Source organism: Ictidomys tridecemlineatus, chromosome 11 (genome assembly GCF_052094955.1).
Source record: "Ictidomys tridecemlineatus isolate mIctTri1 chromosome 11, mIctTri1.hap1, whole genome shotgun sequence".
NCBI classification, from domain to species: Eukaryota; Metazoa; Chordata; class Mammalia; order Rodentia; family Sciuridae; genus Ictidomys; species Ictidomys tridecemlineatus.
This window is the reverse complement of record NC_135487.1, coordinates 76,615,248-76,638,039: the sequence shown is the minus strand read 5'-3', so window position 1 is coordinate 76,638,039 and position 22,792 is coordinate 76,615,248. Positions and strand designations below refer to the sequence as shown.

General features: G+C 43.6%; 1 protein-coding gene across 3 annotated transcripts in view; it reads left to right on the top strand.

Annotated features, from left to right (window-relative positions):
- The window catches only part of Bcar3 (BCAR3 adaptor protein, NSP family member), a 114,031-nt gene extending 94,675 nt beyond the window's left edge, over positions 1 to 19,356 (top strand). For all 3 annotated transcript variants that reach the window (XM_005327713.4, XM_005327714.5, XM_078026760.1), the window contains 6 exons: positions 994 to 1,646; positions 7,434 to 7,549; positions 11,655 to 11,826; positions 14,560 to 14,671; positions 14,900 to 15,112; positions 18,776 to 19,356. In XM_005327713.4, the coding sequence (XP_005327770.1) occupies positions 994 to 1,646; positions 7,434 to 7,549; positions 11,655 to 11,826; positions 14,560 to 14,671; positions 14,900 to 15,112; positions 18,776 to 18,954 (1,445 nt within the window). In that variant the 3' untranslated portion in view covers positions 18,955 to 19,356. The remainder of the gene's footprint in view (positions 1 to 993; positions 1,647 to 7,433; positions 7,550 to 11,654; positions 11,827 to 14,559; positions 14,672 to 14,899; positions 15,113 to 18,775) is intronic.
- The last annotated feature ends 3,436 nt before the right edge of the window (positions 19,357 to 22,792 follow it).

Here is a 22,792-nt window from a genome sequence, read left to right as displayed (position 1 = left end):
AGGACCCAAGGTTCCAGATTGGAGGGGAAAGGGTTTGCAGAACTGTATCTGGTTGCAAAGCGCTGAGCCTGCTGCTTTATGCATGTGAACCTTTAAGCCTTATAACAAGCCTTCAAGGTGAGTGTGATTATCCCCATTTTGTAGTTAAGGAAACTAAGGCATAGAGACGTTAAGTTACCAGTCCCGTGTCACCTAGCATTTGAACCCAAGTTTTCTGATTCGAAGCCCATTGCATGACTGGCTGTCTTCCTGATGAATGAGCCTATTCCCTTAGTCCCCTCCCTGGGCAGAGGTGGGTGGGTTGATCCTGGGGCTTCCGGCGGAGCAGCTGTCCAGATGGACCTCCCTTCTCCCTTCTCCTTTCAGAACCCCAAAAATGATAAAGTATGGGGAAACTAGTAACCAAATACACTAATAGGCTAAGGGGTTGTTTGGTGTTTGTTTGTTTATTTGTTGTTTTCTTTACTTTACATCAGTGACCTTCCTTGGGACCATGAAGTGATTTTTCCTAATGCCTCTTCGTGAACTACTTCTGTGTGGGTTGTGTCAATGTCTTTGTCTCCCTTTACAGTGTTTCTAGCTTTTCCTTTTCCCGCTGTCTGGGATCTGCCCTAGCTTTGAGAGTGACTCAGGATGCTTTATGCTATGTGGCTTCTTTTCTGAGGGCAAGACAGCACTGTTCCTTGTCCTCCAAGCTCAACATGTTTTCCTGCTCTGTCTATGGCCAGAAATGACCTTGCAGCCCAGCTGTCCACAGGCAGTCCCTAGGATTTAGAATTGCCCCAGGAGTGTGGGGTGGGGCCAGCCGAGCACTCACAGAGTTCTAGACTGCTCTGGAGTGGGCTTGGGCAGCCACACCGTTTACTTTGGGGAGGGAAAATTGAAACCCAGGGTTATGAAGTGAGGGCTGGGAGCTGCCATGTCCCTCCAGTTTTATTTGTTCTCTGATCTCCACACAGCGAGTGTTCTTTGACCTTCTCTTATCCTCCACAGGCTGTAAGCTGCCTCCCCAGTCCCCAGGCATGGACACAAGCCCCTGCCCGAACTCACCTGTGTTCAGGACAGGCAGCGAACCCACCCTGAGCCCAGCATTGGTTCGGAGGGTCTCCTCAGATGCTAGAACAGGGGAGGCGCTGCGGGGGTCTGACAGCCAGCTGTGCCCCAAGCCGCCCCCCAAGCCCTGCAAGGTGCCCTTCCTCAGAGCTCCCCCATCACCAGCTGCCTGGCTCAACTCGGAGGCCAACTACTGTGAACTGAACCCAGCCTCTGCTGCAGGCTGTGACAGAGGAGCAAAGCTGCCCTTACGCGCCCAAGGCAGCCATGTAGAGCTGCTAACAGCCAAGCAGAATGGGGTGTCTGGTCCCCGGAACTCTGGAACCAACTACTTGATCCTTGATGGGGACGATGGGGCCAGACCTTGGGAACTGCCAGCAGCACAGATGGGTGATGGACAGGAGGACAAGGACAAGTTTGTAATACCTCTCCTGGAGACTGTCTCTTCCTTTAGGCCCAATGACTTTGAGTCAAAGCTCCTTCCTCCAGAGAACAAGCCCCTGGAAACAGCAATGCTGAAACGTGCAAAAGAACTGTTCACTAACAACGACCCCAAGGTCATCGCCCAGCACTTGCTGAGCATGGACTGCAAGGTGAGTGCTTGGGCACCAGGTTCCTCCTGGCCTTTTGAAGGTTCGTGAGAATGTCTGTCTTGCTTCTCCCCTCCTTGCCAGTTAAGTGCTTTGCTTATGTCTGAAGTCTGAAGATAACACAGGGGTGGGGATTTATTTACAGGGTGGGAACCATGGTCAAGACAACCTTTGTCCAGAAAGCTTGTAAACTTCACCTTGGACAGAGGGAAGGCAGGGCCCGCTCCCTGCACCCACCCCTACTGGTGACAGTTGCTTCAGCACAATCTCCTCCTCCCACCTGGTGCTGAGTTAAAAATTCTCCCCTGGACTCAACCCCATCAGAACTGGCAAGGGCCAAGCCAAAGGAGAGTCAGCCACAGATGAAAACTAGTTTTTGGAGTAGCAGAGCCTTGGCTATTTTTATTTCATTATACATTGTACTTACATACATTATACATTCTGTTACTAAAATAGTCTTTAGGATAAGCATTTTTAAAGCCACCTGGGTTTTTTTTTTTTTACAATAATTGCTTGATTTTTTTAAAACAAATTATATGGATTAAGATAAAATTAAAATCACACAAATTCTAGTTTCCAGGTGATCACCATTGGCAACACTTGGTGCATGAAAAAAAATGCCACATTACCATATGCTCTATAAATAGCCTTTGTTTACCACACAGATGACCCTGGCCTGCACATCCTTTTCCAAACCTGGAATCTGTCGCTAAAAGTCTCTGATAACTGTCTTTCATCATCATTGTTGATCAGACGTGGTTCTTTCAGGTGTGGGTGGCCTTGGTTCAGAGGAGGTCCCAAGGCAACCTCATCATTCACTGAGATATTTCTGGACAACAGGTGTCTCGGGCTGAGCAGGGCTCAGCCACCTCCTCAGGATAAAGTGGCTGATCCCTGCACATCTGAGCAGCAGACAAGGCCTCAGTGAAATTTAAAGCCCCTTTTCATTCATAGTTTAGGGAACTCAATTCGCTTCAAAGGTCAAGGCTTATTTAAGAATTGGATTTTTCTTCCTGAGTCAGAAATCGTGGCTGGAAATCCAGTCTTTGCCCCCACCCCACCCCACTCCCCAGCATGTTGGGTCGTTGATGAAGGGCTCCCCACAACAGCCTTAAAGGAACATTATTAGGTAGTTGCTGATGGTCCTGGGAATAAAAAAAAAAATCCCTTCCTGAAAACAGAGCCTGAGGGGTGACTCAGTAAGTGGCCTACCTCACTGTCCAGGCCTGGGAGGTGAACCATTCTGGGTGAGGCAGCACCTCTATTTAAGGGGCTCTGAGAAGAAAGCAGGGAAACTCTGCTCTGGAAAAACAAGGGCTTGTTGTCTTGCTGGGCTGGATTGGCTAGGGGTCCTTGGACAATGCTCACAGGTGATCAGATAATCTGCCGTGTTCGATTCTTACCTCACTTTAAAGCCAGCTAAACCTGTTCGGAGGTAAAAGAATTGAGGACTCCTGTTCAAGTCAGCCAGTCACTCTGAGCTCTGGATCTGAGAGCAGAATGTGCTAATAGGCCAGGAGTGAGATTCTAGGCTGGCTTGAGCCTGCCTGGGTTCTCCATAGAGGAAGCTCTTGTGAAAACATGGATCTGGGCGAACTGAACAGTTCCAAGTGGAATAAATCCCTCTGTGGCCTCAGGTAGGGCTTGATGGTGACCTAGGAAGGGGAGAGGTACCTACCCACTTTTTGCAGTACTGGAACCTCCCCACTGCCTTTGACAGCTATGAAATAAGAGCGCGAGTGTTCTCAGTTGAAGAACATGCAGTCCACCTCGCTCTTGCTCTGTGGGGCCTCATGCCCTCCTGGTGGGGCCTCGCTCTCTTGTCTGCTCTCGGGCACCCCTTGGCAGTGGAGGGGCCAGCCTGGGCTGTGCCTCCCGCAGCCCCAAGGGCAGGACTGCGTCCAGTCCTTCCTGCCATCCACCACAGTTTCCTTCTTCTCTTCCTGGAACCAGCAGGCACAACCAGCATCTCTTAAGAGGAAAATTCTTCTCCACCCCAAATGTAGCAGCAGCCAGATGAGGCCACCCAGGAGTCAGAATCAGGCGCCAGGCAGCATCTGGGCCCCATGTTCCAGTTCCCACCCAAGCACACAGCCCAGGGATAGATGATCAGAAGGCCATCAGGATAGCAGAGGTCCTGAGAGCCCTGGAGCCTGCCTGCCCAGCAGTGTCCAGCTTCTACCCCCAAGGGCCTGGCTAGGGGCCTTGAGCCACTACCACCAGGAACAGCAAGCGGTTAACCTGTGCCCCACCTGCTCATCTTTGAGCAGTAGTTAAGAGCTTGACCTCAGGGGTGAGCTGCCTGAGTCTGAATTTCCCTTGGCCTCAGTGGCTGCAGGGCTCTTTCTCTCCCCAACTATCAGATGGAACACAGGGACCCAGATAATCAGCGAAGACTAATGGAAATAATACAGGTAAAGCCATGGACACCTTGCCTGGCCTACTGTGAGCACTGAGTGTTTCTAGGTGTTCTGTATTCAGCCTTAATTGAGGGCCTGTTGTGTGCCAGGCTGGCTCATGGTCTCTGCCCTAGAGGGACTGCACTGCTGTCTGATGGAGGAAGGGTGGGGAAGGACAGTGATAGGGAACTTGGACCACAACCCGGGTGGGAGACGCTCTGCAGGGGAAGGAAGGCACAGAAGCTGTGGTCCTCCTTAAACAAGCGGGGGAAGTCAGGGTGCTCTGAGTTCAGAAGTCTGAATAATTGGCCAGACAAATGTAGAAAGCATCTTGTGCTTGGTGGGAAGGCACATGTGCAGAAGCTCAGATGTCAAAAGCCATGGGGAGGGGCTGGAGTTGTAGCTCAGCGGTAGAGTGTGCACCTAGCATGCGTAAGGCACTGGGTTCAATCCTCAGCACCACATAAAAATAAAACAAAGGTATTGTGTCCACCTTATAATAAATTAAAAAAATAGATATTAAAAATTAAAAAAAAAATCCATAGAGAGAGAGGTTGGTTTACAGAAGATTCATTTGTGAGTCAAAGAAGGTAGGGATGGGGTAGGACAGGGAGGACCCTGGGGTCTTTTCTTCAGTGTTTCTAAGTCTTTACTTCTGGATTCCTGCCTTCAAAGCACTTTATCACTGAGTGAGGGAGACAGACTCATGAGTGCATAGGTATGGATCTGAGCCCTCTGTGCTGCTTGGAGGCAGCAGAGCCAGCAAGCAAAGCCTGGCAATTTCATTGCACCTGGGAAGAGGGCCAGGCCAGGCATCCATAAAGGTTGCCCTGGGTCATGCAGCAGCCTCCAAGGCAGTGGCACGAGGAAGAAAAGGCAGAGTCTAGAGATCTAACAGAGCTGGGAGAGCTCAGACTTGGAGGACAGAGGGTGGCTGGTATACCTTCTAGGGTGCATATGCCACCCTGCCCTGCTGGATCCAGCCCATAGTCCTCACTCTGCAAGTGCTCCTCCTTCCTCCGCATCTGTGAGCCACACAGTTTTGGGCACCTCCTTGGCCCTGCAGTGTGGGCTTAGAATCCCCTTATTCTGTTAGGCACAGTGGCACTCACCTAAAATCCCAGTTACTCGGAAGGCCGAGGCAGGAAGATCACAAGTTCAAAGCCAGCCTCAGCAATTTATCAAGGCCCTAAGCAACTTGGTGAGAATATTTTTTTTTCTTTTTAAGCACTAAGAATTGAATCCAGGGATATATTACTACTGAGCTACATTCCCAGCCCTTTTTATTTTTTATTTTAAACCTAAGTTGCTGAGACTGGCATTGAATTTAGAATCCTCCCGAGTCACTGGGATTGCAGGCATGTATCACAGTGTCTGGCAAGACAGTGTCTTTAAAAATAGGAAGGAGAGTGAGGTTGTGGCTCAGGGGTAGAGCGCTTACCTAGCATGTGTGAGGTACTGGGTTAGATTCTCAGCGCCACATATAAATAAATGAACAAAATAAAGGCCCATCAACTTCTAAAAAATATATTTTAAAAAACAGGAAGGGATGGGGAAGCTCAGTGGTAAGGCACCTCTGTATCCAATCCCCAGAATCACCCTCTCACCCCCCAAAACAGAATTTTATTGTACTGTAGCTTAGCCTGGAGTGAGCAGTTGTGGCTCCTGGAACTCAGATGACAGACTATAGGCTTCTCATTCTCAGAAGAGGTTTCGCAGAATGCCTGTTAATACTTCCAAAACAGAGCTGAATTAGTGAGGAGGAGCTTTTTGGTCTCATTGTACAAAGTGTGCATGGAGGGGAGGGTCCCCACAGAGGTAACAGGGTTTGGAACCTCTAACAGGACAGCTGTCTAACCACGTGAGGAAGTGTGCAGGGCCTGCATTTGGGTTGCCTTGCCAAGGCCAAGGTGTAAATCTCTTTACCGGGATCTGGCCAGAATTCTTTCCACTTCCACATGGCAAATGATTCCTAACTTATGTTTCCAAATAGCTCTTGGGTTTTGTTTTCTGTTTTGTTTTGTTGTTGTTTTTGGTGCCAGGGTTTGAACTCAGGTGCTTAACCACTGAGCCACATCCCCAGCCCTATTTTGTATTTTATTTAGGGTCTCACTGAGTTGCTTAGGGCCTTGCCATTGCTGAGGCTGGCTTTGAACTCTCAATCCTACTGCCTCAGCCTCCCAAGCCACTGGATCATAGATATGCGCCATCGTGCTCAGCTCTTTTGGTTTTAAGGTCTTTGAATCCTTTGCAAAGTCCTTGAGAAAAGTGAACTTAGTTAGCAATTGTATTAGACAAGGGAAAACTGAGGCCCAGAGAGTGGAGGTGAGACTGCCGTGTGGATTCTGCATCCTCATCTGGGGTTCCCCACTGGTAGCTGTTCCAGGCTCATCCCCCAGGGCTCACAGTGGTTTCTTTGCTTAACCACAGAAGTTAAGGGTCAGAGTTAATAATATTGGCTAAACTTCCAGATGTTTTTCTGGCTTATGATGAAGACATCTGCACTGCTCGTGTGCCTGGGTAATTATGGTCAAGGACAAGTCCACCAAACAGAGGAGAGGGACACACTCTCTGTGTCCAGGCTTGGTTAGACCCATTAGGTCTGCATGTTGTACTATCAGTCCATCAGTGTGCTGCAAAGCCTGGTAGCCCAGTTGGAGACACACCAACTCAGCTGTGACATTTCACTGCAGTGTGTAGTAATTGTAAATGGTCTACTGATGCTTAATTCTGATCCACTGATTACACTAGACTCGAGATGGGTGAGAGCTGATGCGGACAAAGACTTTGTTTAAGGGAAACCTCTCTCCTCTCAGGAGGACGTGTGGGTGTGTTTGAGACTTGGGGTTTCAAATCACTCTACATGTTTTTAATAGTTTCCAGACACACGGTGCATTCACTGCACCCGGGAGAGATGTAATTAAGGGTAATAGCAGCCAGCCCCGGCAGTTCAGTGAGAACATGAATCGCAAAGCCCACAGCAGAGGGGAGCTTGGGCAGGATTCTGCTTCTCCACTGCAGGGATGATGGACTGCACATACACAGTCCTGAACGTCGCAGCAGGATCCAGCCTGTGTCAGACAAAAGCCCAGAGAACTAAACTGTTCCCTGGCTGGGAAGGAATATGTACCAAATCTGCAGATTCTGCAGACCAATTTGGGTGTTTCCCCAGTCTTTCTCCCCACTTATTAGTTTTATATTTCTGGTATGTGTATTAAAATGCCCAAATACATAAGAACCATATTTTTGGACACTGCTACTTATGAAGAAATGCAACAATGTAAAGTTCATCCCCACTGTCCCAGTTTAGTGTATTTCTTTTCACATGCTAAATATGCGCTGGGACCAGCCCACTTCCTGATCCAGTGAATTTCAGCTTTGCTCCTGACAGGTTGCTAGGATACTTGAAGTCTCTGAAGAGATGAAGAGGAACATGGGTGTGAGCTCAGGGCTGGAGCTCATTACCTTGCCTCACGGACGCCAGCTTCGCCTGGACATAATTGAAAGGTGAGCAGTGCAGGCCTCTGCGTCTTCCACCCTTCCAACTCCTTGCAGGTGTCAAAGCAGCAGGTTTCAGTGCAAGAGAGGAGCCCCACCAGTCCAGCCCATGTCATGTCACCTGGCCCCGGGTGACTCTTTTCAGAAGCCTGGAGATGCACAAAGAGTGCAGCATAGGTCAGGAAAAAGAGGACCTTCCTGGCTTTGTTCCTAGAGAGAGTGAGTCAAGAGAATAGCCTGTCTGAGGCCACTGGCTGACAGGCAACACAGCTGGGACGCTGCAAGCAGCAGAGATCTCCCTCTCCCCGCCACCTCAAGCCCCCTCAGGTCCTGCACATCTTTGTCTCTTTGGAATTTAAGGTTTCTTGAGGAATTAGGTGGGAGTTGGTTCAACTTTTGAAGGGTTGACAGGTCAAGGGATTCTGGTACTCAGTCCCTGGGCCTCCAGAGTGTCTGTCCTCTAATGAAAAGCCAGAGCCCTGGGTGCCCATTAAAATGCACATGTGTGAACATGGGATGTTTAGAAGATAGGGATATTCTTAAGAAACAAAGCACAAAATTAGATTTTCATAATACCACAAAAGCTGGGCTTTAGAAAGCTGATGTAGGCAAGACTATCTTGTTATCTTAAGTTTTCTGTTTCTACAACCAGTGCCCCAGGCGCCATGACTGACTGTCCACGACTTTCCATGATGCCCTGAGTCACAGCACTGTTCAGTTCAACTTTCTATGGTGACAGAAATGCTCTTATCTGCACTGACCACTAAAATAGCCACTAGCCACATATGACTGTCAGGCACCTGAATCACAGCTGTGTGGTTGAGGAATGAAAATGTTTACTAGTTTTAGTCAGATTGCCACATGTAGCCAGCAGACATCAGCCCCTAGAAAGTTAACCCTACATTTTAGATAAGCTTCAGGGGCTTGGTAGAGCTGCTTTCAAGCTAATGTGGCTAGTAAAGCTGGTAAGACTGCCAGGCGCAGTGCTGCATGCCTGTAATTGCAGCGACTCCGGAGGCTGAGGCAGGAGGATGGCAATTTCATAGCCAACCTCAGCAACAATGAGGTGCCAAGCAAACTCAGTGAGACCCTGTCTCTAAATAAAATACAAAATAGGGCTGGAGATGTGGTCCAGTGGTCTAGTGTCCCTGAGTTCAATCCCCAGTAACCAACACAAAAAAGCTGGTAAGACAACTCCAGTGCAGCAGTTGCTTTGGCCTCACAGCTGTTGCTGAACACCTAGAAAACACCCAGGATACTGGGCTGTGAGATCAGAGGTGAGGAAGGGCCCAGGCCATACCTATGGCTTTAGCTTTGGGGACTTCTGAACTGTCCTGCGTTTCCGCATCAGGCTTCTAGATTCTAGCTGCCTTCCTGCTCGTGCCTGGCTCCCCCTCTGTTGTTGTCGGGCTCAGCAGTCACTGTCTCATTTCCCCATTTCTCATGTGATACATTTAGCCTGAAAGTTCCGCCAGGTTCCAGGCCTAATGAATCTGAACCTTCTTTTATGAGTAATATAAAGTGTGCGGGGACACGCAAGCAGCAGAGCAGCCCAGGATCAAGGCTTCTCCCTTCACTGTTTTCTCACTTTCACTCTTGGTAGCATTTCTTTTCTTTTTCTTTTTTCTTTCTTTTCTTTTCTTTCTTTCTTCCTTTTTTTTTTTTTTTTTTTTTTGTAGTTGTAGATGGACAGAATGTCTTTATTTTTATTTTTATGTGGTGCTGAGGATCAAACCTAGTGCCTCACACCTGCTGGGCAAGCACTCTGCCACTGAGCTACAGCCCCAGTCCTTGGTAGCATTTCTTTATTCTCCCAATTGCTTCTTGCCCAGAGCCTGGCTCCTTAGCTTGTTTCCTGTTCAAGACTGACCTATGGAATCTTTCTACAGAGGTCAGGAGAGGTTTGATTAATTACAGCATGTCACTAAAGGCCAAAGTTATTGGGGTCCTGAAATGTCAAATGATATTACTCTCTAGCCTTTGAAAATCAAATACAAAACCACCTTTATTTTTAATTTACTATCTTGCTTATTATGGGCACACTGAACTGGAAATGTCCCTCATGTAATTGCTGACTGCCTCCTGCCACTGATTACTGATGTGGATGCTACAGACTTGCCATCCTGAGTCATTCACTGCACAGTGGTACCCAAGAAGGTTCTGGGTAATGAATGGATGCAACACCAGGCCTTAAAGAAGAGCCTGAGTTCAGTGCAGTGGCATATGCCTCTCTAAACCCAGTGACTTGGAGGAGGCTGAGGCAGGAGGATCTCAAGTTCAAGGCCAGCCTGGGCAACTTAGTGAGACCTTATCTCAAAATAAAAAAGGGTTGGGGATTAATTCTGTAGTAGAGCATTTGGCTAGCCTATGTGAAGCCCTGGAAAAAGAAAAAGAAATCAGAAAAAGAAGATAAATGGGAAAAAAGGAAAGAAACAGAGACAGGACACCCAGGGAGAGAAGACATACAAATAAAGACGATGGTGGCAACAAGGACTATTCATTAGGTGCTTGTTATTCTTACAGCCTCTCTCTCCCAACACTTGCTCCCATTTTACATCTGATGAAACTGAGGAGCCAAGCAGTTTGGTACCAGTGTAAAGTCATGCCACAAGTTAGCACCATGCACACTTATGTACAAACACTTGGAGATACAGGAGGTCATTGCTTATTTAACAAACATTAATTAGGGATGCTGGACATTACTGCCCTTTGTTCAAGGAAGGCAAGAGAGAGACCAACACACCCAGGCACACACACAGCAGGACATGAAGTAACACCCTTAGCTGTGAACTTTCAGGACAGCACAGCCTGGGAGTTCCAGGGGCATGTGTATTTTAGTAACCATAGCTATAAAGTGGGGCTTGACCTCCAGCCTGGAAAAAATTTGAGGCAATTCTGGCCCAATGCAATGAACTCCTGGGTTCAGAGAGAAAGGAAGGGGGAGGGGTCACAATCTGTGCTTCCTGCCACCCACTGACCCCATTCATATCCATTCCATTGTTATATAAGGACGACCCTACTTCCTTCAGAGTCTGTGAGTTTTGACCCAAGTAGTTTAGGATGAGAAAAAGGATTGTTAAGGAAAATAAGACTTATTTTTTGAGGGTTTGATCTTTTATTTTTTTCTTTTTCTTTTATTTTTTTTTTTTTTGTTGAACTCAGGGATGCTTCACCAGTGAGTTACATGCCCACCCCTTTTCATTTTTTCCTTTTGATATAGGGTCTCACTAAGTTGTTGAGGCTGGCCTTGAATTTGCCATCCTCCTGCCTGAGCCTTTATGGCCCTGTGCCTGGATAGGGTCTGATTTAATAGGCAAATTCCTGTCTATCAGCTATTCCGTCTATGTCCCCATCTCCGTTCACTTTGTGGCCTCTTGACAGGGGCTACAGAACACCATTCCTAGCTCCTCTCTTGTTTCTTTGCTCTGATAACCATGCCATTTTCAAGCATATCTCATTTTTTTGTCCTTTCTGTTCCCCTATCCTGGTGCTCAGTGACGATGGCTCCAGGCTTCCCTGAGGGGACCATTCCCAGTGTATATGCATGTTTTAAGGGGACATGGTGTCTCCTTCAACCTCTCACACACGGTTGGCCCAGGAGGTCTTCATGACCCCCAGTCCATGGTTGAACTTGACCCTGTGTTGGGGCATCTTGCTTGATAGGTTTTTTTGTTTGGTGATACTAGGAAATGAACCAATTGTACTCTATCACTGAGCTAAATTCCCAGCCCTTCTTATTTTGAGTCAGGGTTTTGCTAAGTTGCTGAGGCTGATCTCGAACTTGCAGTCCTCCTGCCTCAGCCTCTCATGTCGCTGGGATTACAGGTATATGCAACTGTGGTTTGCTGGCATCTTATTTTTGACTGCATCATGCACACAACTTCGATGTGCAATAATAAGAGTTATCCTCACAAACATTCCTTGTCCTCTGTGGCCTTGACAGTGGCACAGCTTGTCTGCTGGGGTATGGTCTCTGTTGAGTTCAGTTCTCTGACCTGCCAACACATATCCCAGCAATGACAGCAAATGGCACAAAATCAGTCCTGGCCAATCTGGTGTAGTTTTCTTCTAGTCCTATTCCTGACCAGAGCCTGACCACTGATCTCCCCTTCAGACACAACACTATGGCCATCGGCATTGCAGTGGACATTCTGGGCTGCACAGGCACTTTGGAGGACCGCGCAGCCACCCTCAACAGGATCATCCAGGTGGCAGTGGAACTGAAAGATGCCATGGGAGACCTCTATTCTTTCTCAGCCATCATGAAAGCCCTGGAAATGCCACAGGTGAATTTCCGCTTGCTTTGTGTGGCCTCTCAGGCATGTGTATATTTAATGTTTTGGAAAGAGGTCTGCATTCCTATGCTTGGCAAGTCACAGACTATTTCAGTCAGTCTCAAAAGATAAACTGAATCTTAGTGAAAGCTGTTTTGATTAGCAGACAACCAAGAGTAGTGTCCTAAGTATTCCAGTTGTTTATAAAAACAGTGGATAGCCAGGCACAGTGGTGCATGTCTGTAATCCTAGCTACTTGGGAGGTTGGGGCAGGAAGATCCAAGTTTGAGACTAGCCTGAGCAACTTAATGAGAGCCTGTCTCAAATATATTTTTAAAAAGGACTAAGGATGTGGACTTGGGATGTAACCCAGTGGTAGAGTACCTCAGCATGCATGAGGCTCTGGACCCAATCCCCAGTATCAAAAAAATAAAACAGTGCATAATTGTTGCCAGTCCACACTTTGATGTACAATAACAACAGTTATCCTCACGAACACTCCTTGTTCCTGGAGAACCATTTGGAAGAAACATTTGGCTGAAGTGTGCTGTATAACAGAAAAACGCTCTCGTCTGGCTCAGGAGGTTTGTGGCCAGTTTGGGGTAATGACTGGGAAACCAAGGCTTTTGAGGAGCCTCTATCAGAGAATTCCTGGAGTGGTTTGTCTCAAAGTATTGTCCTCAGACTCTCCTGTTAAAAATTCAGATTTCTGGCCCACTTGCTATATAAATCAGAACCGCTAAAATTGGATATTTGAATTTATCTGCCTTGACAGAGATTTTTGAGATGAGTATCAAACATGAAAACCTGTATTTGAAAGCAAACAGGCCCTCTTAAAGGAAGGCCTCCTTCTCTTTTCTATTCTTTCAAGCCCTAGATGCTTGTAGGACTCTGAGATAAGGTCCTACAAGCCAAATCTGTAGCTAGTAACACCATAACTGGTCTGTTAGCTTGGCTATTTCAATAGTCAGATTGTCTCTGAAATCCTGCCAGGTGCTCATTGGAAATCCATCAGTGCCACTGAAGGTAACAGCTAGTCACATGTCTTGCAAGTCAGTGTGGTAGGATCATAATTTCCTTAAATAAAGCAAAGCCACCTTAAAAGCAGGAAGTGGAACAACGTAACACCTTCGTCAGAAATTTTGAGGGAATCAATTACAATATTTCAAGAGCTTTAAATAATTCAGGTGCACTGGAATTTTTTTAGGATCCATATTTGAAATATGTAACACAAATTCTGCCATATTTCCATTCTTATTTCTACTATGACAATGGGTTATAATTTTTTGTTCAGGTATTTAAATTTGCATCACATTTATTTTCCCTTATCCAAAACTACCTGTAATTTGACAGCTGAGCCAACAGGCTGCACTGTGTGTGTAAAGCTCTGCCCTCCAGCCAGAGCTTCCTGAGAGCGTGGTAAAGGGGATGTTTTGTGGGATCACACGGTTGCTGCCCATAACATCAAACTCAGCAGCTAGAGAAGTTTATCCTAAACTACCCCATGCTTTTGGAGGTATTCTGTCCCCTCCAGTAGTAGTGAGGGTCAGTGAGGGTCACAGTTTTCCAGAGTATTCAGGGGTTGGGGCGAGCCAGGGGACTGCTGGGGGTGGTGGGAAGTGGCCCACCAGGGAAACCACAGGGAGTCACATTCACATCATCATCCTGATCTGCCCTTCTGCCACATCTGGGAGGGGCCCTTAAGAAAAGGGTAGCATGGAACATGGCAGAGGAAGACCAGTGACAATGTCGACCTTCCTCTTGGAATATAGGGGCACTCTATGAGACTAAGATGAATCTCAGCTATGCCGATGACCGGTTGAGAAACCAGGGCGAGTTACCTAATCTAGACTTTTGCTGATCTGTAAAATGAGGTCAAAATACCTGCCTCACAGGCATTGCAAAGATTAAATGAAATTCTTCAAATACCTCACATAGTGTTGGCTCTTATTCCTAAATACTAGTGCTCTTTCTTATTATGCAGAAAACTGAAGACACTTAGATCTGTTGGTTTTGTGGTATGAGTCGGGAATCATTTATCTTAGGACAGTTCAGTCAGTAGCATATGCTGATGTTGACTATATTGGCCAAAAGAAACAAGGAGGAATGAGCATTGGCATCACCCGGTCTGAGCAGTCTTCTGTGTGCCTCAGACATTACGAACAAACAACTTTAAAGTGCTTTGCCTCTCATTCCCACACCCTTACATCAGTACAACTCCATGGTGGACATGTGTAGTAATACCTACCCACATTTAACACTCGTGCCCTATGGCCCAGCAGCTCCACTTCTGAAAATTTATCATCCAGATATTTTCACACATGTGAAACCTTTGGAGTAACAGCAAAATGTGTTTAAAACTTACCTGAAGGAAACAGAACTCTGGTTTATCCATACAGTGGAACATTCTATAGGAGTTTGACAAGATAAGGCTGTTTGTTCTTTATGTACTTATATGGAATGATTTCCAAGGAAAGAAAATGCCTGTAGTGTGATATTTCTTTTTAAAAGGTGTTTGTGTGTAGACGCAGGCACACATAAATCAAGCAATTGGAGAGAGCTCTCAGGGAAGGCCCACTAGAACTTGGAATAGGGGGTGGTGAGAGGTTACTTTTTCTCCACACTTTCCTTTCAATTGCTTTTAATAGTTTTACCGGGTGCATTTATCACTGACTGCAAAATTTAAGCAGAATGGTAATTTTCTTAAAGGAGCCTTTTTCAAAACAACTACTTTCTTTTTTCTAGATCACAAGGTTAGAAAAAACATGGACTGCCCTGAGGCACCAGTACACCCAAACCGCCATCCTCTACGAGAAGCAGCTGAAGCCCTTCAGCAAGATCCTGCACGAAGGCAGAGGTGAGCGGGGAGGGCAGGGCCAGCAGCGGCGGTTGCACCATTCATGTCCATGTATGGTCGGGTATATCATGAGGCCTCAGTTGTCTACAGGACTGTCACTGGCTCAAGGCGCTTACCAGGTGACAGCCTCGCTTATCTGCATTGCTATAACCAGATACAGGCTACCAGGCACCTCAATCTGATAACTTCCAACAAATGACATAGAAAACTGTATTCCTTATTCTTCAGAATCCACGTGTGTCCCCCCCAACAATGTGTCAGTCCCGCTGCTGATGCCCCTTGTGACTTTAATGGAGCGCCAGGCTGTCACTTTTGAAGGAACTGACATGTGGGAGAAAAATGACCAAAGCTGTGAAATTATGCTAAATCACTTGGCAACAGCCCGCTTCATGGCTAAGACTGCGGACAGCTACCGGATGAATGCGGAGAGGATCCTGGCAGGTAGGAGCTGTTTTTTTGTTATGTCACTCTGTATAGCAATTGCAATGAAAGAACAGAGATGCCCTCAATTAGGAAAAAAGACCAAGGAGGAAAGATTAAGGCATGGGAATTCCATTTCCTGTATGATTGATCAGTACTTCCTCTTAATTCCCAATGACTCAAGTGTCCCATTTCTCCTTCTATGTTCTGACAGTGATATAAACAGCATCAAGAAAGGAGGCCCACCACAAGTACCTTTAGTGAGTGGATTGAAGGAGTTTTATCTAGACTTCATTCTTCTACATTCCTTCCCAGTCATTCTGCTCTTGAAACTGGAGAATGTTGGGCAGAGTGTTGTATAAACTGAACTTTCTTATAAATATTATGGCAGTAAAAAGCAGCTTTCTTGGTTGGCTTGATAAACATTTATCACAGACAGGATACATGCACAACAATCGGATTCAATGGGTGTCCTCAGTGATCAGAGGCATTAAATGGGTATTTCAGTGCATGGTGGTAAATGCACTGTGAAAGCATTTTGGAAAAGTAATTTGGACAAAGATACAGGCAGAGGAAGCATGTTAGGAAAACTTTTGAGAGAAAAAAAATACCTCCATGAATTGTTAAAACATAGTCAGAAAACAGATGCCAATCAGAGGGGGGGACAGAGTCTTGAGAGAGCCTGGGAAGAGTGGGAACGCCACATACTTGGTTTTGGACTAATGTAAACATAGCCAGCTATGCTACAGGGGAAGTGATAGAGCTTTTCTGGTGGGACTGTGGGCCCATGGGAGGTGTCGTAGTCAGATTTATGTTTTTGAGTGAATCACCCTGGTTTCTGTGTGAAGGAAGGTTGGGAGCCAAACACAGAAAGCTCATGCAGGAACAAGGGCTTTACCAAGGCAGTCATCAGAGATGGCTAGCATCTCTTCCTTTTATTTGTGTAGCACTGGGGATTGAACCTAGGGCTCCGCGTATACTAGGCAAGCACTCTTCACTGAACTACATCCCCAGCCCTTTCAGAATTTTTATCTTATTTTGAGACACTATCTTGATAAGTTGCTCACACTGGCCTTAAACGTGAGATCTTCCTGCCTTAGCTTCCCAAGTCACTGGAATTACAGGCATGTGATTTTTTAAAACTCTTCAAGGGCCAAGTTTGATCCACAAAATCAAGAATTGTGTGGGACAGGAAAGGCCTATTAATTTCACTCTAAAAGAAAGTTGTTGTCTCAGAGCCATAATTTGGGACTGAACAGCTTGCACTATATCTGCTGTAGGTATGAGTAGCACATACCCGTTTCTCTCTCCACCCCGCAAAAAACCCTCAGTTTGGCAATGTGGGACTCAGCAAAAGCACACAGTTCAACAGAAATTAGCCAATAAGTATATTACATGTTATACCAGCCAATATATTTGGATGGGCTTTGAGAAAAGTGTGCTTGAAGCTGATCTATAGCATGTTACTTTAAAGGTAGATGATATAATTTTTCAGTTGATCCCGTCTCAAGTTCCTATTGCTGGAAGTGAATGTGAACTCAGTAAAGGCAAAGACTGGCTCACCAGCATCCAGCCTAGACTCAAAGCCTGCTAACTGAATGAATAGAAGTCATTAGTTGGTTATCTAGGGTATCCTAGTATCATCAGGAAGGGCTTCTATGCTCTTTCCACCATCCAGATCCTATGGTTTAGATAGTGGGAGCACATTTAACATTTCTAATAATTCTCTCCTTCTTCTCTTAGAACATAACAAAGAATCAAGAAATAAGCCCACACAAATGGTTGTCAGTTGATTTTTGACAAAGGTGCTATGATAATTCACTGGACAAAGTATGATCTCTAAATAAATGATACTGGAAATACTGAACATGCACTTCCAAAAAAAAATTTATCTCAATCCTTACCTGATACCGTATGCAATCATTAGTCCAAAATGGATCATGGACCCAAAACCTAAGGGCTGAAGTACAAAGCTCCTATAAGAAATTCTTTGTGTCCTTGAATTAGACAAAGATTTCTTAGGACACAAAAAACATGAACCATTATAGGAAACACTGATAAAGCAAAACTTTAAATTTTTGCTTTTCATAACACACAACTAAGTGAAAAGACAAGACACAGACTAGGAGAAAAGTACTTTCTAAATGTTTATATCTGATAAATGACATATTTAGTATCAGGAGCCGTCCCTGAGTTGCATGTGGGTCACCATGCATGGAAGCCTAGTGGATACAGACATCTGGTGTCTGGGAATGACAGTGGACATTTTCTCTGGTCAATTGCCCAGGGACAATATGAATTTCTATCCTCCTCTGCCATGGCCCACACAGCACCTGAGATGGGTTGACCTGCCAAGATGTCAATCAACCTGCTGACTTTAAGACATCACAAGCAAGACTTCGCCCTTAAAACCTTATCCCTGCCTTTGATGTACCCCCTGAAATAAACCACAGGAGCCATCTTTTCTTTATCTAGTTCTAGAACCCATGTGGACTAGACCTATCAGGGGTTTTGCCTTTTGTAAATATATTTCTGAATATTTGTGTTTTGTTATTCACTAATTATTTGAGATTTTAAGTTTTAGGGTGGCTTAGATTCTCCTGGCCCCCGAATGAGACATTGACTATTGACCCCATTAATCTAGAATATAGAAAGAACTCAATTTAAATAAACAATATGTCAGAGAATATATACAAATGAGATTTTCAGTACATAAATCATAGGGAAATGTAAATTTACCCCACCACACAAGAATGGCTACAATTAAACAGAATGGCAAAACCAAGTTGGAAAAATTAGAAACTTCCTATGTTGCTGATGTGAATAGAAAATGGTAGAACCATTCATGCATGACAGTTTCTTTGAAGATACACTTACCATGTAACCCGGTATTCCCACTCCTAGAGAAATTAAAACTCATCTCGCATGCACAAAGCCCTCGGTTCAATTCCCAGCACCACACACACACACACACACACACACACACACACACACACACAAAAAACCACATGACCACATACAGACTTGTACATAAATGTTGACATTATTCGCAGTAGCCCCAAAATGGAAACAATTCAAGTGTCCATCAATTAGTGAATAGATAAGGAATGGATTGATTATATACAACATATGTAATAATTCCATCATCATGCTAAGTGAAAGAAGCCTGACAAAAATCCATTGTGTAATTCCATTTATGTCATTTCTAGAGGAGGCAAAAGAATAACAGAAAGCCAATCAGTGGTTGGCTGAGGCCTGGGGAAGGAATAAGGATTGGCTCCAAAAAGGTAGTAGGGAGCTCTCTAGGGTGAGGGAAGTGTTCTAAAACTATGAATTTACTACCATAAACCAAATTGCACAAAATATATGAATCATGAGATATGTAAATTATACATCTACATAGTTGTTACAAATAAAAATATGATACCCTGAACACTCCTCCCAGCACCATCGCCCACAGTGGCTTGTACATAGATTTCATTGTCATGTTTTAAAGAGTTTACTTGTTAATTCTCTGAAGATGGTGGATGAGTACAGCCTACATTTTTCTTTGGGAGCATTTTTTAAAGTTCTGAGAGAAGATGAAGTTCATTTGGTACTATTTAAACAAGCAAAGTTTTCAGTTATTTTTAAAACATTGTTTTTAGGCAGACTAAAGTGACTTATTTCTATTGTTTTGATTAGATTTTCAACCAGATGAAGAAATGACTGAAATCTTGAAGACTGAATTTCAAATGCGATTGCTGTGGGGCAGTAAAGGTGCAGAAGTCAATCAGACAGAGAGATATGAGAAATTCAACCAGATTTTAATAGCCCTCTCACGTAAACTGGAACCACCTCATGTAAAGCAGGCAGAGCTCTGAAAACTCTCCAGAGAGCCTTTAGGGTATTATTTCAAACTTCTCATCTGATGATGCGCAAATCTCAAACACACGTCTTTAGTATCCACAGGATATTAAATGTATAAATTGCACAGAGCACACTTATTTATGAGTTGTTTAAAATTACTACTGATTTTTAAATGAATGATAATTTATTATTAAGGTAACTATTGCTAACATTGATCAACAAATTTAAGACTTAGCTATGTTGACTGGTTGATTTCTATTATCACAGCATTTGACCGAATTCCATGTCATATAAGTGTAAATAGAAGAGTTTAAAAGAAAAGCCTGAAACATTTCAGAGGTATCAGTTGTATAATATTCAACTAAATGTGAAAAATGTAAATAGTCATGAATGAAAATATATCTTTTTTTGTGAAACCGTTGTATATAGTCTCTTCAATATTAAACAACTCATCATAATATGATGAATTCTACCTCCTGACCTCAGAATGTACTTTGCCTCCTAGCCACTATATCCCATAGTAAATCAAAATTAACAAAAATGGCATGAAAATTTTAAGGTCTCTGTTTTAGGAGACAGAAGAGTAGTGATACAAGAAGTAAGTACTGGCTCCAAAAGACTGAGGTTCAAACTTGAGCTCTGGTGCTTGCTAGTGGACTTTGGCAAACCTATATGTGTAAGGCAAAAGAGTAACTTTCAGAATGTCATTTTTTTTCTTTGAATCAACTAAGAATTTGTTAAAGTAACATATGAACTGCTATTTCCTGTAGCTAATAAGTACAAGTTTCCTAGCTTTCTTTTTTTTGTGGTGCTGGGGATTGAACCCAGGGCTTTGTGTATGTGAGGCAAGCACTCTACCAACTGAGCTATATCCCCAGCCCCAAGTTCCCCAGATTTCCGACTCCCAAAGGGGATATTTTCTAGTTTGTCAGTATCCTCTCATTTTTTTCCCATTGTAAAAAACTCAGAACACAGTATTTTAAAATATTCTGTCATTCTGCCACTGTCAAACATTGTTTTATTCCTTGTAAATAATACTGGGGCTATACTAACTTTTGTCCATCTTTTCACAAGCTGTGAAAATTACTATATTAAATAGCCTTTGAAAACATGATTTGTTGGTTACAGATATTATACTCTATCTTGGACATCTTAAATATTTCTACTAGAACCAAGCATGAGACCCTCATTATAATCTGTTTAATGCAGTGGGAATATTAATTTCAAACCTTGTACTATTTTCCTTAATGTGGCCTAGAATCATAAAGCCCCCTTCCCCATATTTTAAAAGGTACCATCACACTTTTTTATTTACTGGGGGGAAAAAAAAAAGTAAGTACATTTCTCTTGGCAATATGGTGGTTCAGATGCTATTAGCCCTCGAACTAAAACAAAATAATGATAATGTTAATAAATATACCTTCTACTATAATGTTGAGCTTGACAGAATAAAAAAGAAATCCCCAAAGGACATGCCTTCCCTCCCTGACTCACCCTAAAAGTTACAGTAAATCTGTCAGAGAACCTAAAAACCTAGGTAGACCTAGAGGCATGTCAGTTCAACGAATGGGAGACTGTTTGGGAAAGCTGAATGTGAAAAGCCCCCAAGTCAACAGAAATCCTAATGGGATGAGGGGAAAAAAATCCATCCACCAACAAAGGAAGGTCACCAGGAATAAGGGTTCTCCAGAGAGACAGAACCAATGATAGTTAACATGAATATAGCTATGAAACAGAGGAATTAGCTTACACAATTGTTGGGACTGAGAAGTCCCATGGCAATCTCCTTCAGAAACACCCTTAGAGATACATTCAGAAATAGTGCTTTATCAATTCTCTAGGTATCTCTTAATGCAGTCAAACTGACACCTAAAATTAAACATTGCACAATCAAACATGCTTGTCTTCATGTATGGCCATAACTCCAAGAAAGAAATAATTATTATAGTCTTCAGTAAGAGATTACAACCACAAGTGTGTCCTCATACAGGTCTGAAGTAAAATTTACAAAAAGTAAAACCAAACTGAAATTGATTTATAGTGGTTCCCAGATGGTAGTGTTACTACGTTATTTATATATAAACATATATGTGTATATATATTTATTTTCTACCAGATATAAAAACTCACTATTAACCTACAGTTCAAATTAAGAAACTGTCATTAGAAAAACATGTAATGACAAAGTGATCCTGCTGACTGGTGGAGAAAAGGATGATTTTTTACAATAAGAAATTCTTAAATGACTGTTTAAACAAATGAAAGGAGGAAAAAAATGATGCTTTACCTCATAAAACCACAATACAATCTAGACAAATTATAAACCTACATGTGGAAGGAAAAATCATAGCACTTTTAGAATGCAGAATGTCTTTTTGAATCAACAATTTATTAAATTAGAAAAAGCATTAGCTATGAGGGATTAGTCAATATGTAAAACAAGGCTTCTTGACTGGGTATAGTGGTGCATATCTGTAATCTCAGCAGCTCAGAAGGCTGAGACAGGAGGATCACTAATTCAAAGCCAGCCTCAGCAATGGGGAGGTGCTAAGTAATTCAGTGAGATTCTGTCTCTAATAAAATACAAAAATTGGGCCAGGGATGTGGCTCAGAGGATGAATGTCCCTGAGTTCAATCCCTGGTACCCTATACCCCCCAAAAAAACAAAACACTGGAGAAAAAAATAAATAAAACAAAGAGCTTCTATTTACCAAATACACTAGAGAAAAACTGGGGGTAAAAAAAAAAGGATATTAGCAACACACAAAACTGACAATACAGTACACAACCTCCAAAACAAGCCTTTAATATTCCCTGCCTCCTAATAAAACCCTGTGTTGTCCTTTCTCACATTGTACTAGGATCAGTCAGTGTTACCAACAGCATGGGGGCAGAGGTATCGATATGTCACACCTGAGATTAAGTTATAAAAAGACTGTAGCTTCTATCTTGAGTTTTCATTCTTTTGGCTCACTCACATTTGGAAAAACAAGATGCCACACTATGAGCATCCCTATGGAAAGTTCTACATGGTAAGGAACTGAAGCCTTCTGAAGCCTTCCATCACTAGCCAGCGAGGAACTAAGGTCTGCCAACAATCATAAGAATAATCTTACAAGTGGATTCTACATTCCCACCAAGCCTTAAGATGAATGCAACCATGTGAGAAACTCTGAGCTAAAAACCATCTAGCTATGTTACACAGTAATAAATATCTAATACAGTTAGTATCCTTACTAATATTAAGAACTCCCATGAAGAGAGGATGACCAAAGGGGGGGGGGGAACAGGCTTTTCAAAGAAAGGAAAACAGTAAACATGTAAAGATACTCAGCATCAAAAATCTGGGAAACAGCCAGATTTTATCCCCAGTTTTTCTCGGGCGTGGTGGCGCATGCCTGTAATCGTAGTTTGAGGAGGAAGATTGTGAGTTTAAAGCCATCCTCAGCAACAGCAAGGCACTAAACAACTCAGTGAGACCCTGTCTCTAAATAAAATACAAAATAGGGCTGGGGAATGTGGCTCAGTGGTTGAGAGCCCCTGAGTTCAATCCCTGGTAACAAACTTTTAAAAATCAGGGAAATAAAAATTCAAACTACAATGAATTATTTTACATCCTTTCAACTGACAAAAATTTAAAAATCTAACTCTTAAGTACTGTTAACTCTTATACAAAGCTTGTAGGAGCATTTAAAAAAATTGCAATAACCTTGGGAGCTAAATGTGGCATTATCTTTAAAACAGAAAATTAATATAGCCCATACATTAGCACTTCAACTTCTATACATAGACTTTATAGAGAAATTCCTAATTAGTAAACACGTATGTGAAAATGCATAAGCAACACTATTT